At 52.7% G+C, this 15,819-nt stretch overlaps 1 protein-coding gene across 1 annotated transcript; it reads left to right on the forward strand.

Annotated features, from left to right (window-relative positions):
- The first annotated feature begins 308 nt into the window (after positions 1 to 308).
- Positions 309 to 15,757, forward strand: LOC122115371 (MRN complex interacting protein). The gene is made up of 5 exons (XM_042688795.1): positions 309 to 468; positions 1,650 to 1,709; positions 8,876 to 8,964; positions 11,980 to 12,058; positions 15,157 to 15,757. Exons 1-5 carry the CDS (start codon positions 403 to 405, stop codon positions 15,625 to 15,627), a joined length of 765 nt encoding a protein of 254 aa, XP_042544729.1. The 5' UTR covers positions 309 to 402; the 3' UTR covers positions 15,628 to 15,757.
- The last annotated feature ends 62 nt before the right edge of the window (positions 15,758 to 15,819 follow it).

Consider the following 15,819-nt stretch of genomic DNA (forward strand, 5'->3'; position numbering starts at 1 on the left):
CGCACGCACCTCAGTGGATGCTGGGACCGAAAGGCCGCTGCACGCGCATCCAAGTGGGCGCCGGGGCCTAGAGGGGCCGCTGCGTGGGGCCAGTGAGCATCCGAGTGGATGCTGGAGCCTAGAGAGGCCACAGCGTGGAGGGTGCATGTATACAAGTGGATGTCGGGGCCTAGAGAGGCCATAGAGTGGGGGGGGGGGGGTGCGTGCATTCGAGTGGGCACCGTCGCCTAGAGAGGCTGAAGCGCGCGAGCATGCGAGTGGGCTCCTTGGCCTAGAGAGGACGTAGCGTAGAGCGCGTGCATTCGAGTGGGCGCCGGGGCCTAGAGGGGCCGAAGCTGGTACCTAAGGCGGAGCTGGGTCGTGGAGCGCACGCGCACGCGCACGCGCACGGCGGGCGTCCGTATGGCGTCGGCCCAGCGGTCTCGGGTCCTCCGGTGCTGCAGTTGCCGTCTCTTCCAGGCTCACCAGGTGAGGCGGGCTCCGGCCTCGCTCTCCTCTCGCACGCGATGGTGGACAAGCTGCGGAGGGTTCGGGTGCCGTCTTGGGTGACTGCGCTTCCCCGACACGCCGCCCGTTTCGGGCCTTTGGTTTGAATTTGGCGCCGGGGTTGAGCGCGGGCGCGCGCGGCCTCGGAGCTCCGCCCGCCCCGCACACCGGGTTCGGCGGGTCGGCGTCGGCGTCTCTGGTTGATTTCGGCCGGCGGGTGGGGCGCCCGGGGGGAGGACGGAGCCCTCTGCGCAGAGCCTCGCCCCCGGGCACGTCCGAGGGCCCGGCGGGCTCCGGAGCCCGGCCGGCCGCGCCGCGGCGTCCCGGCCACGCGCCAGCGCGCCCCGCCCCCTGCCGCCGCGCCCCGCCCCCTGCCGCCGCGCCCCGCCCCCTGCCGCCGCGCCACGCCCCTGCCGCCGCGCCCCGCCCCCTGCCGCCGCGCCGCGCCCCGCTGGCTGGGTAGGAGCCCCGCGGGGGGGACGCCTTGCGCGTGCCAAACACGGCAGTCGATTGCCTTGTTGTTTGAAGGTGGGATCTTTTCCCGGAGCCCAGGGTCTCTCCTGCTTCGGCCTCACGAGTTCTGGGATGCCGGAGTGTACCCCACCACGTCTCTGTCGATGCTGTCGCGCCTTAGAATCTCTTTAGGCCCAAGGGTGGCGATGCAGCCCTTGAGCCACGGCTCCGCTATTTTAGAGAGTCCCATGGACTTTCCCTGCACGGGCTGGCTTCAAACCACGATCCTAAGATCCCTGCACGGGCTGGCTTCAAACCACGATCCTAAGATCCCTGCACGGGCTGGCTTCAAACCACGATCCTAAGAGCTAAGCCTTCTGAGTAGGTAGGATTCCCGGCCGGAGCCACGGACCCCCGCCAGTATTTCATAAAATCCACCATGTAGCAAAATTGTTAGTTTTATATAATTGTCTGAGTTGTAAATCTAGAGTGTGTGTGTGTGTGTGCGCGCGCGCGCGCGCACGGATACTGGGCTTGGATTTCAGGGCCTCCTCCCCCTCTTGCTTGATTTTTTATTTATTTTTTCTCTAAGGCTGGCACTTGAGTCACACTCCCTAGTTAGCTTCCAAACAGTCCTCAGCCTCCTGATTAGCCAGGACTACAGGGACGAGCCACCGGCTCCCAGCTTTATTTCTGCAATTTCATTTCAGGTGAAAAAGAGTCTGAAATGGACGTGCAAGGCTTGTGGAGAGAAACAGTCCCTCCTGCGGGTGAGTTCCCAGCAGCGCCCAGCCACAGCTCCTGCTCCCTCCGTTCCCATCCTCCCCCTTCACCAGTGGAAATGCATGGAGCAGAGCCTGCAAAGAACACTGATAGTGTTGGACACACGTGTGTTTGCACACACACACACACACACACACACACGAATATAATTTAAAAGTAGCCTCGGTACAATGAAAGGAAAATTACATCAGGTAGAAAGGTAACAGAAGCCAGGCATAGTGGGCTCAGCAGAAGGCTGTTGGATGGCAGCTGAGGGGATGGGGAGAGCAGGTGCAGAAGTGGAGCAAATGTGTAGATTGCCTGGCACACATTGGCATCTTTCTGACCCATCTCTCCTGATTCACGTGGCCCGCATCCCTTCTGCTGGGTTCTTCATTTTCCTGACCCCCGCCTTTCTCATCTGTTCCCCCATCATTCTCTTTGAAACTACTCAAGCCCACTTTCTTTTCGGGCCTCTGTAATCCCGGGGGGGGGCTCCCCCTCTTCTTGTGCTGATTAGAAGTTGCATGTGGATGTGTTGGTGTGAGCAGTCTCCATGGCAGCAGAGGCTCCGCCTAGTTTCTTTGGGGATGTTCGTTCAGCTCTTAGCACCACCTGCTTCCTAAGTGCTTGATCTTAAGTGTTAAGTGCCCAGGCCCACATCACTGGGTAGATTTGGGTCTTCACTGTGATGAACAACTGCAGCAAAGCCTTTTATGGTGGTGGTGATTGAAGCCAGGGCGTTGGGTGTGCCAGGCAGCTGCAGCACTGAAACTTTTTCAACTGCCCTTTTGTTCGCTCGACCAGCTATTTGTGTCCTTAGGACAAAGTCCTAGAAGTGGAATGGCTTTAGAGGTATTTTCCCATTAAGGTTCTGGTTGGTTGGTTGGTGGTAACTGTGCTTTGGCCTTGGGTCCTCTGCACCTGGTCTGGAGGTGTCCTCCCAATGCACCCCCACCCAGGTTCTTTTAGTTACTGTTAATAGCCAAAAACATGTCAGAACGGCTTCTGGCAAATAAAAACCAAAAGGCTGTCAACATTATAGGGTATCGGGGTCCCAGGGCAGAACTCCCCCAGCCTTGTAGTCCTAGCTACTTGGGAGATGGAGATCAGGAAATTGAGGCCAGGGCAAGGCCTCCAGTGGCTGGGCAGTGTTGCACCTGTCACTCAGCGACACAGGGAAGCACAAGTAGGAGGACTTACAACTCAGGCTGCTCTGGGCATAAAGTGAGACCTACCTGGAAAATAACCAGCTCAGAGTCGGGCTGGAGTGATAGAGTGCCTGCCTAGAAAATGTGAGGCTCAGGCTGGGAAGGTGGCTCAGTGGTAGAGCACTTGCCTTGCATGCTCGAGGCCCTGGGTTCGATTCCTCAGCACCACATAAGAAAAAAGCCAGAAGTGGCGCTGTGGCTCAAGTGGTAGAGCGCTAGCCTTGAGCTGAAGAGCTGAGGGACAGCGCCCAGGCCCAGAGTTCAGGCCCCACGACCGGACCCCAAAAAAAAAAAAAAGAAAAGAAAATGTGAGGCTCAATCCTCAGTAACACACACACCATAAAAAAAACTGAGGAGGCTGAGACAGGAGTTTGGGGCCAGCTTGGACCACATAGGGTTCCAGGATAACCTAGGCTAAAAAGTGAGATTCTGACCAATCAGACCAAAAGTCCTGATGGTAAGGAGAATGAAGGAGTTTGAATACTCTCCAAACAGGTTATTTGCAAGTATGAAAATGGAACAGTGACACCTATTTGGGGAGGTTGCTTTCATTTTTTTTTTGGGGGGGGGGAGGAGGCAGCGATACTGGTCGAAGGAGTGAGATTGATTGGAAATCAGTGTTGTATGTGAAATAATGGTAATGAAATCTCCCATATAACTAATATGTAAGCTAATTTAAAGAAAAAATAGAACACCTGAAAAACTAGCCAAGTGTGGAAAGGCATCTCTATAATACTACCTACTAGGAGGCTGAGGCAAAAGGATTATGAGTTCAAGAAAAGCCTGGGCTACCTAGCAGCCCTGTCTCAAAGAAAGAAAAAAAACAAAACAAAAAACGGCACTTGTGACTCAAACCTAGTTCGTTATTCAAGAGGCTCAGACCTGGAGGATCACAGTTCAAAGCCAGACCAGGCAGAAAAACCGTGGAAATCCATCTCTAGGTAACCAGCAGAGTACCAGACTGGAGCATGGCTCAGGTGGTAGATCACCAGCCATAAGCAAGCAAATGAAGCGAGAAAGTGCAGCCCTGAGTTCAGACCCTGGTCTCAGTCCCCCCTCCCCAAGAAAAGATGCAGACAAGCTTCATCCTTCCCCTAACCCCGTCTCTCGCTCACTTTCTCCCTGTGTCTCTCCTGCCTTTTCTTCTTCTCTGTTTCTCCTGGAGAGTTTACAGCACCATACCCTGCTCAGGACCCACAGAAACTCCTCTAAGCCTGCTGAAATGGCTGATATCCAATTGTGAACGTGGAGGAGCCACCTGGTTGGCCCCCACAGCTGCCTATCAAAACACGTTCGTGTTCGGTCCAGTCAGCTGGGACTGCCACTCAGCTGGGCAGGCACAGCACAGCCTGCTGCTTTTTTGACATGTCTCCATGAGGAAGGGAAACCAAGCTGCAGGGTCTCTTCCCAGCATAAGCGATATGGGGGAGGGGGTGGCAGTGCATATTGAAGGTGGGGGTACTGCATTCGTTTTCTCTTTGTAGTGGCAAAGTACCTGACAAACATAAAGGGGCAAAGATTGATTTTAGCCCAGTTCAGGGGTGGCCGGTCCTGGAGGCAGGAGCAGCGGAGGGAACCAGGGCAGGAAGTAACCCCACACGCGTGCCCCAGGGACCTTCCACTGCCGCCCATCACTGCCTCCCAGTAGTCCTCAGGTTTTGAATCCATCTTGGATTAAACCATGCATTAGGTCACTTTCAATTCCTGACTTGAGCAAGCCACACCCCATTAGTGAGAGCCTGTGGGGGGGGGGGGGGTAGGTCCTATCTTTAACAAGCAGGCTGCTCAAGGTTAAACATACTAGAAATGGACGGCAGTAGCTCTGCAGTAAAGCGTGTGTTTAGCATATGCAAGGCCCTGGATTTAATCCCCAGCACTGCACCCCAAAAAGCACAAAAATATAACGCTTTTCCCTGCCTTTAATGCTCTTTTGATTTTGCATCATTTTAGTGGGGAGGAGATTTAACTCAGTGCCTTACACCCCCCCCCCCCCAACCCCTTGATACTTTCTTTTTGTTGTTTGGCCAAAACGGGCAACAACTCACCAAGGGCTGGGATTACAGGCATTTACTGCCCCACAGGCTCCCTGACATCTTAAATGCCCTGTTTAATGTCTTCCTAAGAAAAGGCCAACATGGGGCTGGGAAGGTGGCTCAGTGGTAGAGCGCTTGCCTTGCATGCCTGAGGCCCTGGGTTCGATTCCTCAGTACCACATAAGCAAAAAGAAAAATGCCGGAAGTGGCGCTGTGGCTCAAGTGGTAGAGCGCTAGCCTTGAGCTGAAGAGCTGAGGGACAGCGCCCAGGCCCAGAGTTCAGGCCTCACGACCGGACCCTCCCCCCCCCCCCCCCCCCCCCAAAAAAAGGCCAACATGGGCTGGGAATGTGGCTTAGTAGTAAGAGTGTTTGCCTAGGATGTATGAAGCCCTAGGTTTGATTCCTCAGTACCACATACACATAAACAGAAAAAGCTGGAAGTGGCGCTGCAGCTCAAGGAGTGTGCTAGCCTAGAGCAAAAGAAGCTCAAGGACAGTGCCCAGGCCCTGAGTTCAAGTCCCAGGATCGGCCAAAAAAACAAAAATCTCTGGGAAAGAGGGAACCCAGCTGATGCTATGTAAAACAAAAGAAATGTACATACCACCCAATGTGGAAGAAATAACTGTGTTGCAAAGCTCACAGAACTCATAAATGTTATAGACCATGATAGACAATTTGCCCCATGAAAGTTAGAATGTGTTTGTGACTTTAACTAAGCATCACTATCCCACAATACTGTGAAACTTGGGAAATTATGTAACCACTTAATCACAATAAAGAATTTGAGCTGGGCGCTGGTGGCTCACGCCTGTAATCCTAGCTACTGAGGAGGCTGAGATCTGAGGATCATGGTTCAAAGCCAGCCCGGGCAGAAAAGTCCATGAGACTCTTTTCTCCAATAAATCATTCAAAAACTGGAAGTGGCGCTGTGGCTCAAGTGGTAGAGCGCTCGCCTTGAGCTGAAGAGCTGAGGGACAGCGCCCAAGCCCAGAGTTCAAGCCCCACAACCGACCAAAAAAAAAGAATTTGAAAAGAAAAACTGGGTTGGGAAGGTGGCTCAGTGGTAAAATGCTTGCCTTGCATGCATGAGGCCCTGGGTTCGATTCCTCAGTACCACATACACAGGGGGGGAAAAAGCCGGAAGTGGCGCTGTGGCTCAAGTGGTAGAGCGCTAGCCTTGAGCTGAAGAGCTGAGGGACAGCGCCCAGACCCAGAGTTCAGGCCCCACCACCGACAAAAAAAAGAAAAAGAAAAACCAAAAAACAAAAGACCAACATCCAATTAAGATGAATTCTGCTTTGCATGTTTATATTGTGCAGTGGCAGTTTTAAATAGAAGCACAGGAGTGTTTGGTGCAGAATCACACAGTGCACATTTCACAGCTCGTCTGCCTGCAAACCGCACTGGGAAGGCAGAACAAATTGAACGCAGCTGTTTTTAGTCCTCCCTTCCTCTCCATCCCCTCCCACCACCCCCTCTTGGTGCATACCACCCTCCCTGTCATCTTGGTCACAGCCAGTGGCTCAGGGCTGGAAGGCCCTCTGTGTTGGAGTTAACCCCCCAGCGGGCCTTCCAGGGCTTCCGGGTTGATGGTGAGGAGGGAGGGGAGGCATGGCTTCGGGCTGGTTTTCCCGTGCGCCCCTGCTGTCCACGTGGAAAGCACACACCTGACTGGCCTGGGCGCTCAGCTGCGTGCAAATGACCTGTGCAAATGACCTGGCAGGCAGAGGGGCAGGTGCAGCGTCTCCTCGGCTCACAGAGGTAGTTTGCTAGCAAAACACAAAAATGCTCAAATGATGGTACTCGTGCAGCCTTAGTTCCTGGATGCCCAGTAGACACCAAAATCATCTATGCAATGGTGTGATCCATCCGTGTCCTCCAGCGTGCTGCTCTGGGGGTGAGCGTGGAGTACAGAATGACAGAGGGCCCCCCTAGGGGCCCAGGTTGGTCTTGAACCCCCGAGTTCACACAGTCCTTCTGCCTCAGTCTCCCCTACCACCTCCAATGAGCATTACATCATCTAAACTATGAATAGATGAAGATGCATTATACTCATAGCCTAATTTGTTAGTCCCCCCCCCCCCCTTTTTTTTTTGGCCATTGTGGGCCCTGAACTCTGGGTCTGGGCGCTGTCCCTCAGCTCAAGGCTAGCACTCTACCAGTTAAGTCACAGCACCACTTCCAGCTTTTTCTGCTTATGTGGTGCTGAGGAATCGAACCCAGGGCTTCATGAATGAAAGGCAAGCACTCTACCACTGAGCTACCTTCCCAGCCCTGTTAAAGCCCCTTTTAAGGCGGGTCTTTTGTCAAGTATTTCCATTTGCAATTGGTAAGATCCCTGATGCTGAGCTGGTGAATGCAAAGAACCAGGTGCAGTGTCTCAGTTCTATACTCTACCTCCTGGGGAGGCAGAGATCAGAATCACAGCTGGAGACCAGCTCAGGTTAAATGGTTAGGAGCTAGTTGTAGGGTGGTGGTGTTCTCCCGTTAGCCCAGCTACAGAGCTATGACTGGCACAGTGGCTCACACTTGTCACTCCAAGCGATACGGGAAGCACAAGTAGAGTTGGAGTCTTGACTTGCTTCAGGCATAAAGCAAGACCTGACCTCAAAATTAACCAATGCAAAAAGGGACTGGGGGTGTGGCTTAAGTGGTAGAGAGCCTGCATAGCAAGTGTGTGGCCTTGAGTTCAATCCCCAGCACTGCCCAGAAGGGGGATTGCAATGCCAATGTGTTTGCACATAAGCCTGTCACCCTGTACTCAAGCGGCCAGGCTGGGGAGCCTGGTGATGCTCACCTCAAAAACAGAGTTGAAGGGCTGGGAAGGCGGCTGAGTGGTGGATTGCTTACTAGCATGCATGAAGCCTGGGTTCCATTCCTCAGTACCACATGAACAGAAAGCTGGAAGTGGCGCTTTAGCTCAAGTGGTAGAATGTTAGCCTTGAGCAAACAAAGCTCAGGGACAGTGCACAGGCCCTGAGTTCAAGCCTCAAGACCAGCAACACACAAAAAAAAATGAAAAAATCCATTCCCTTATAGGGAAGACTCAGCCACCAGACCAGCGGCAGCCAGCCATCTCCTGTCAGCGGCAGCCCAGGGCCAGGCCCTGTGCCTGCTGGAATGGTCTTCCTAGAGAGTGTGTGTAGGTGCACGCACAGCACACTGGTACTGCAGCTTAAACTTGGTCTGACCACTGTCAAACCAAGCTTTAGCTTTTTCACTCAAAGATAGTGCCTACCCCTTGAGCCACTACTCCATCCACGTCTGGCTTTTTGATGGTTAGTTGGAGACGGGTCTTATGGATTTTATTGCCTGGACTGACTTCAAACCGTGATCCTCAGATCTCAGCCTCCTGAGTAGCCAGGATTACAGGTGGGAGTCAAGCAGTGTCTTCCTGTTTGTGGCTGAAGTGTCACCTTGGGGGGACACAAAGTGTGTCCACCCCCCCCTTCATGTCAAGCCCTTTCACGGGCTTATGGTGTCTGGGCGTGAGCTCCATGGCGGGGGACTTCTGTCCGTTGCTGTGTGGCATCCACATGTAGAGCAGCGCGTGGCACCCGTGCCAGTAGGTGCTCAGTAAACATAGATGGAACAAAATGAGCAGCTGCCCCAAGCCATGTCATTTTGCATTCTTTCCATTGTATTCTGTGTGTGCGTTGACATCATTGGTGCTTCTCTTGTGACCTTTCTATTCATTCATGTCCACTAACCATTTTGTGTGGGGCTGTGGGTTGATATGGATTTGATAGGCAGAGTTCAAGGGCAGCCAGGTAAAGCTAAACCACAGTTTCAGAGCCCATTCATTGATAAACAGTCTAGAAATCACAGTCATACTGCTTGGGACGTGCCGGGCCTGGCAGGACTTACTCATCCTCTCTGAGGCTCAGGCATGTCGGTGATCTGTTTCATGGGTGTTTTTTCCTTCTCAGACCTACGGTGAGGGCTCTGGTGCTGACTGCAGACGCCATGTCCAAAAATTAAATCTGCTGCAGGGACAGGCTTCCGAGCTGCCATTCAGGTACAGTTTGAAAGGCATGTGTGACCGTGTGCTGTGGCCGCCACCACTGGGAGGCAGTGCTGTGGAAAGTCCCTCAGACTCCTGAGTTTGACACTGGAGTCTGCTGAAAATTACTAAAAATGCAGGCTACAGCCAGGTGCTGGTGCTTCTGCCTGTAATCCTAGCTACTTTAAGGAGGCTGAGATCCAGAGGGTAGAGGTTCTAAGCAGGCCCAGGCAGAAAAGTCCATGTGATTCCATCTCTAAAACGACCAGCAAATAGCAGGACTGGAGACATGGCTCAAGTGGACAAGTGCCAGCTGAGCCAGGAAGTCAAGCTGTTTTTAGATAGGACCAAGGGTGTAGCTCAGGGGTGGACACATATTTAACATGTTCTAGGGATGAAAACCCTGTTGGACAGGGCCAGTAGGAAAAGGGCCCACCACAGCCAGCAGAAGGCAGGAAGGAGCAGGCAGCAGCTGCTGGGTGTCCTCCAATCCCAGTCAGTTTTGACACTGTCTACCCCGCCCTCGGGGCTCAGCCCCCTAGACTGCCCTCTCCAGACCTGTTACAGCTCCAGCTACAGGTGGAAGTTCTGGGGCCAGCTGCTTGAGTGGCTACAGAACTCAGGACACACGAACGGTTTATGTTTACTGCTTTATTCTGAAGATACAAAAGAGCTAGGTGAAGAGGTACGTCGAGGTCTGGAAGGGTCGCTTGAAGTTAGGGTGTGCCACCTTCCAGCATGGAGGGAGCTGTCTGGGGCTTTTATGGAGATGGGCGCTGGGTGGGGAACCACAGAGGTCTGCTTCAGTACCTGAGGCCTCCTGAGCAGCACAGCTCCCTCCAGGGTGTGTGCAGGCCCCTCGGTGAGTTCTAGTCTGTGACCTAGTTTTCTATGGCTGCCTTAGACAAGAGAATTTGATTTTCTTCCCTGCCTGTAGATGGAGTTAGGAGCCAAGAACCATGGACAAAAACCAATGCAACTGGGCTGGGAAGGTGGCTCAGTGGTAGAGCGCGCCTGAGGCCCTGGGTTTGATTCCTCAGCACCACATAAAGCAAAATGAAAAAAGCTGGAAGTGGCGCTGTGGCTCAAGTGGTAGAGCGCTCGCCTTGAGCTGAAGAGCTGAGGGACAGCGCCCAGGCCCAGAGTTCAGGCCCCACGACCGGACAAAAAAAAAAAAAAAAACCAATGCAACTACAGAGAACTCTAGTGGGCCCGTGCAGCGGCAGAGTGCTTGCCTAGCACGTGTGAAGCCTGAGTTTGGTGCCCAGTGACACCGAAGGGAAAAAAAAAACAAAAAGACTAAAGAAAATGGAGAGGGCTGGCAGAGTGGCCCAGGAGTAGTAGAGGCCTGCCTAGCAAGTAGAAGGCCCTGAGCTCAAACCCCAGTACTGCCAAGAATAAAAAGAGGCAGTGAGGTAAAGGCAATATTTGAAAAGTAAGAGCAGAACATCTTCCCAAGTCAAAGCGGTATCATTCCTAAAATTTTTAGATCCACAAAATGTTTCATAGGAAATCAGTTTTGCAATCAGCATTATTTGCGAACATGATTATGGATGGAGGAAATTTTCTTGTTGGTCATGGGGCGTGAACTTTGGACCTGGGTGTTGCCCTTGAGCTCTTTTGTTCAAGGCTAGCAGCTCTACCACTTTGAGCCACAGTACCACTTGTTTTTTCTGGTGGTTAGTTAGAGATAAGTGTCTCACGGGCTTTCCTGCCCAAGGCTGCCTTTGAACCATAATCTTCAGGTGTGAGCCACCAGCATCCAGATTTTTTTTTTTAATATATGATCAGAGAGAGGCACCAGGGGATTGTGCCTTTGTGTTTGGAGGAAGTTTTGTTTTTTTTTTTTTTGGTCGGTCGTGGGGCTTGAACTCTGGGCCTGGGCGCCATCCCTCAGCTCAAGGTAAGTGCTCTACCACTTGAGCCACAGTGTCACTTCTGGTTTTCTGGTGATTAATTGGAGATAAGAGTTTCATAGACTTTCCTGCCCAGGCTGGCTTTGAACCACAATCCTCAGATCTTAGCCCCCTGAGTAGCTAGGATTACAGGTGTGAGCTACCGGCGCCTAGCTTGGGAAATCTTAATTCAAAACTAAAGTTAATGATTACCAAGGCCAACTTGCGAAACTCAGTTTTATCTTTACATAACTGCAGCAAACAACTGGATTGTTTTTAAATCAAATACCACAGAAGCTGGTGGCTCAAATCTACAATCCTCACTACTCAAAAGCCTGAGGTTTGAAGATTGAGGTTCAAAGCCAGCTAAGGGCAGAGTCAAGAAACTCTTTGATCAAATGAACCAAGAGAAAGCTGGGATTGAGGATGTGGTTTAAGTGGTAGAAGTAGATTGCCAACCACCAACCATGAGCAAGAATGCCTGAGTTTTTAAGCCCCAGACTTTACTGCCCAGGCTGGCTTTGAACTGTGATCTTCAGATCTTGGCCTCAGCTAGGATTACAGGCATGAGCCACCGGCGCCTGGCTCAAATTTTTATCTTCTTTTCAGGGTAGTAATGACAAAGGTATTTGTCTGCCTGGATGAGTTGCGTGGCTCAGTGCTGCAGTTGCAGATGGGAGAGGAGAGCTAAGCTGAGGACGTCTCCCGGCTGACCAGTGTCCTTGTCCTCACAGTGCCAGGAGAACCTTGGGTTGATGAAGTCTGCCTTTTACTTCTCCCTGTGGTGCTGGAGATCCAGCTTCGAGCCTATGCATATTAGACAAGCGCTGTACCCGAGACCCCCAGCCCTGGAGAAGGAAGGGGAGCAGTTCAGCTGTCCTGCACTCGTGGCTGGGCAGCTGTTTTCCTATGCCACATACCATTTTGTCTTCATAATAGCCCTGACGTTTTGGGCTGCTCTTGATAGGTAAATTTTACCTGAGGGTGGAGTACCACTGATGGCAGTCCCCCAGCCCTGTGTGAGCTGGGTGGCCATAGACCGCGTCCCCAGGATCCTCAAAATAGTATTGCTGTGAGGTCCTTGTAGCCTGTTCTTGCATCTTTGTCCCTCATCTTCCTGGTCTCTTCCCCTCAGGTGTGTGAACCCTGCCAGTGAAGTGCGTGCCACTGAAGATGATGCAGGCCAGCCACAGGATGAGAATCGCAGTCTGCAGGTAGGTGAACCTGTGTGCGTCTGTCACCGGGCCCGGCTGGGGGTTGTGACACCACGTTCTATCTATATGTTGCTTAAAGGTCCTAACTGGCTGTTTGCTAGTCTAGAATCAGACAACTTTGTTGCATAAAATATTCCAACAAGCTAAGCAGAGAGGAGGGGGGGGGAAGGGGGAGAGGAGGGGGGGGGAAGGGGGAGAGGAGGGGGGGAAGGGGGAGAGGAGGGGGGAGAGGAGGGGAGAGGGGGAAGGGGGGGAGAGGGGGAAGGGGGGGAGAGGGGGAAGGGGAAGGGGGAGAGGGGGAAGGGGGAGAGGGGGAAGGGGAAGGGGGAGAGGGGGAAGGGGAAGGGGGAGAGGGGGAGAGGGGGAAGGGGGAGAGGAGGGGGAAGGGGAAGGGGGAGAGGAGGGGGAAGGGGAAGGGGGAGAGGAGGGGGAAGGGGAAGGGGGAGAGGGGAGGAGCAGAGAGGGTGATAGGGGAGAGAAATGAAAAGAGCTAGGAGAGGAGGGGGAGGGGAGGAAAGGAGAATGGGGGGAAGGAGGGAGGATGGGAAGGGAGGGGGAAGGAAGGAGGAGAAAGGGGGGGGGAGGGAAATGGAGAGGAATGTGGCTTAGTGGTAGAGTGCTTGCCTAGCATGCATGAAGCCCTGGGTTTGATTCCTCAGTACTACATACACAGAAATGGCGCTGTGGCTCAAGTGGTTGAGTGCTAGCCTTGAGCAAAAAGCAGCTTGGACAGTGCCTAGGCCCCAGGACTGGCAAAAAAAAAAAAGTGAAAGAGGGGAGTAGGGTGAGAGACTGGAGGGAGGGGAGGGGGGAGGAGAGAACATGGCTAGGGCTGGAGGTGGCTGTGGTGGAGCACTTGCTGTGCAAGGTTTTCTGTCATTTTCGAGAAGTACAGCTATGAAAATCCAAGTTACCTGTACCGAGGTTCCTAGTGTGGACGTGTAGGCTTGCCGCTGGCTGCTGTAACTGCTGTAAACGAATGTGTGTACCACTGTGACAAGCAGTGCTCAGTGAAGTTTCTTACCAAATTGTCCCTGCTGTTTTACCAAGGCCCAAGTCTGCACCATCCCACTGGTATCTCAGGCTGCTCTGTTCCTGGTGAGCAAAGAAGCTGAGCTTTCCCTGAAGAGTTGGGCTGGAATGTATAAGTGACCGCTCCACAGTGGAGTCAGTTCTGTGCCAGCACTGTTGTGCCTAAGGGATGGGCTGGTGTCTGGACAGGGGTTGCAGGAGCACAAGTGGAGGGGAGCTCGTCTCCACACAGCCAGCTTGGAACAGCTGGGCCTGGCCCTAACTGAACCCTGGGGTGCAGCTGCCTACACAAGGAAAGGCGGAGGGCTCGGCCCGACACAGCAAGGGTGTCCTATACCCTGCGTTCTGAATGTTTCAGGTATGGTGGTACACACTTGAGACACCACAGTAGGAAGGTCTCAAGTTCCAGGCCAGCCTAGTCAATACAGTGGGACCTGAGCACTTATTTAAAAAGTGCAGGGCCCTGAATTCAAATCCCAATACTGCCAGAAAATTTAAGTAACAATCTTAAACTAGAAGCCGGGGTGCAGGCGACTCACACCTGTCATCGTAGCTACTCAGGAGGCTGAGATCTGAGGATTGCAGTTCAAAGCCAGCCCTGGCAGGAAAGTCTTTTGAAACTCTTCTCTCCAATAAACCACCAGAAAACCGTAAGTGGCACAGTAGCTCAAGTGGTAGAGCACTAGCCTTGAGCTGAAGAGCTGAGGGACAGCGCCCAGGCCCAGAGTTCAAGCCCCACGACTAACAACAATAACAAAACTAGCAACTACAAACCAGGAGCAGAGACTGGATTGGTGGCTGGCCTGGGAGTCAGACACTGCGCCACTGGGTGATGAGCTGGCTGGGGAAATAAAGTGCACACAGACCAGCCTCCATGGAGCCATGATGTCAGGACCTGGAACCCCAGGAGATGGATGAGCGGAGGGTCTTCTGGTCCTGTGAGCACTGAGCAAACAGCATTGTGCAAACATGCTCTCAGCTGGACCTCTTAGGTTTTGAGGGGTTTTGTTTTTATGTTTTAGGCCCAAGCTGGTCTCAAACTCCTGGGCTTAAGCAGTCACCCTACCTCAGCCTCCCAAGTAGTTGAGCCTAGGCCACAGGGCTGTTAATCATGCACCTCACCTCACAAGCTCAGCTTAGGAGGCAGGATGTCTTCATCCTGCAGACTGGGGAACTCTACTCTGGGCTCTCCCCTAAAGACACCCAGCACTCTAGGACACAGGTCTGACTGAGAATGAGGCTGAGAATCCCCACTTGGACACTGCCTCGTGGCAAAGATCTGGTCAGCTTCAGGCTGCTCCAAGACAAGACAGCAGTCAAACTCTACTGTTGCCAATACCTACCCAGTGACTCACTGCAGTAGGTGTACAGGCCTGAATTTAGACTACAGAAATGATTGAGTTATTGTGTGCTCAGCCCAACACTCTGTGTCCTGTTTAATCTCACAGCCTGCTCAGCGGCAAAGCTGTCAGGCTACAGACTCTTCCTGGGCAGGAGTATAGGGGTGCTGTGTGTTTCAAGGGGTTTCGGAACCCAACACTTTGTGTTGGTCCTGGGGCTTGAACTTGAGGCCTGGAATGGACAGTGTTCAAATTTAGTTTTTCAAGGATGGTCATCTACTTATACTACTTGAGCCACAGCTCCACTTCTGGCTTCTTGGTGGTTATTTAGAGATTAAGAGTCTCCCTCTTGTCCTGCCCAGGCTGGCTTCCATCTGCAATTCTCAGCCTACTCAGTAGCTAGGATTACAAGCATGTGGTGGTGCCTAGCTTTCTTTTTGGTTCTTAAGAGAAGCCAGCTCCCAGACTAGTTGCCATGCCCCAGAGAACACAGTGCCGCCACCTCCTTCACACCATAACCCCATCCTGGTCCTAGAAGTAATCCTCCTACCTGGCCAGGAATAAGCAAACAGGGCAGCGATGCCAGGGTGATGTAGAGTGCACATCTTCACTCTGAGCCTGTCCCCATCGTTCCAGGACTAGCAGGCAGGACTCATCAAGTGGAGGGGTCAGTGCTAAGGCTGAGGCTCCAGGCCTAATGGAGTGCTCTTCTCTGGCTTCTTTCAGGACCATGCTGGCCTGCTGGGAATGGAGCTACAAGTCAGCCTCTGGAACTCTTCGCACAGCCACACCAGGGAGCTTGGTGGTCCTCAATGGAAACCAGGTCCTGCGTCCTACAGTAAAGCTTCATCTTCTAAGTGGGCACGATTTCTCTCATCACCTGGAAACAGCTCACATGTGGACACAGAGCCAGCAAGACCACTCCTGAGGGGCCCCAGTCCAACATATGCTGAGCAAGAGACTCCTGAGACTGAAACCTCAGGAAAAGTTTGCTCAAGTTGGCCGCTTGCCACCATCCAGCTTCCTCAGGCCACATGCAGCCCAGAGAGTCCCATCAGGAAGAACCTCGAGGGATCATGGGACACAGCAACTCCTTGGGTGCAGGCAAAGCCTTTGGACCAAGAAACACAGAAGGCCCCATCAGTGAGCCCATGCAACCTCTTTACAACTGGGGAAGACTTTGATGATGACCTGTGAACTGAGGTCATCACTAGCTCTCTCATTTTTAGACTACATTCTGACACAAGAGCTTGAGTCCACAATTATTAAAACATTTTTCACTGCAACCAGTAAAGGACCGCAACCTTGATTAAAGTGTTTAACCTAAGTTTTAATTGGTTAAAAATTGGGTAACAAGACAACTACAGAGGAATTTCTTACTTTAAAAGC

Source organism: Dipodomys spectabilis, unplaced genomic scaffold (genome assembly GCF_019054845.1).
Source record: "Dipodomys spectabilis isolate Male_0828 unplaced genomic scaffold, ASM1905484v1 ptg000119l, whole genome shotgun sequence".
NCBI lineage: Eukaryota > Metazoa > Chordata > Mammalia > Rodentia > Heteromyidae > Dipodomys > Dipodomys spectabilis.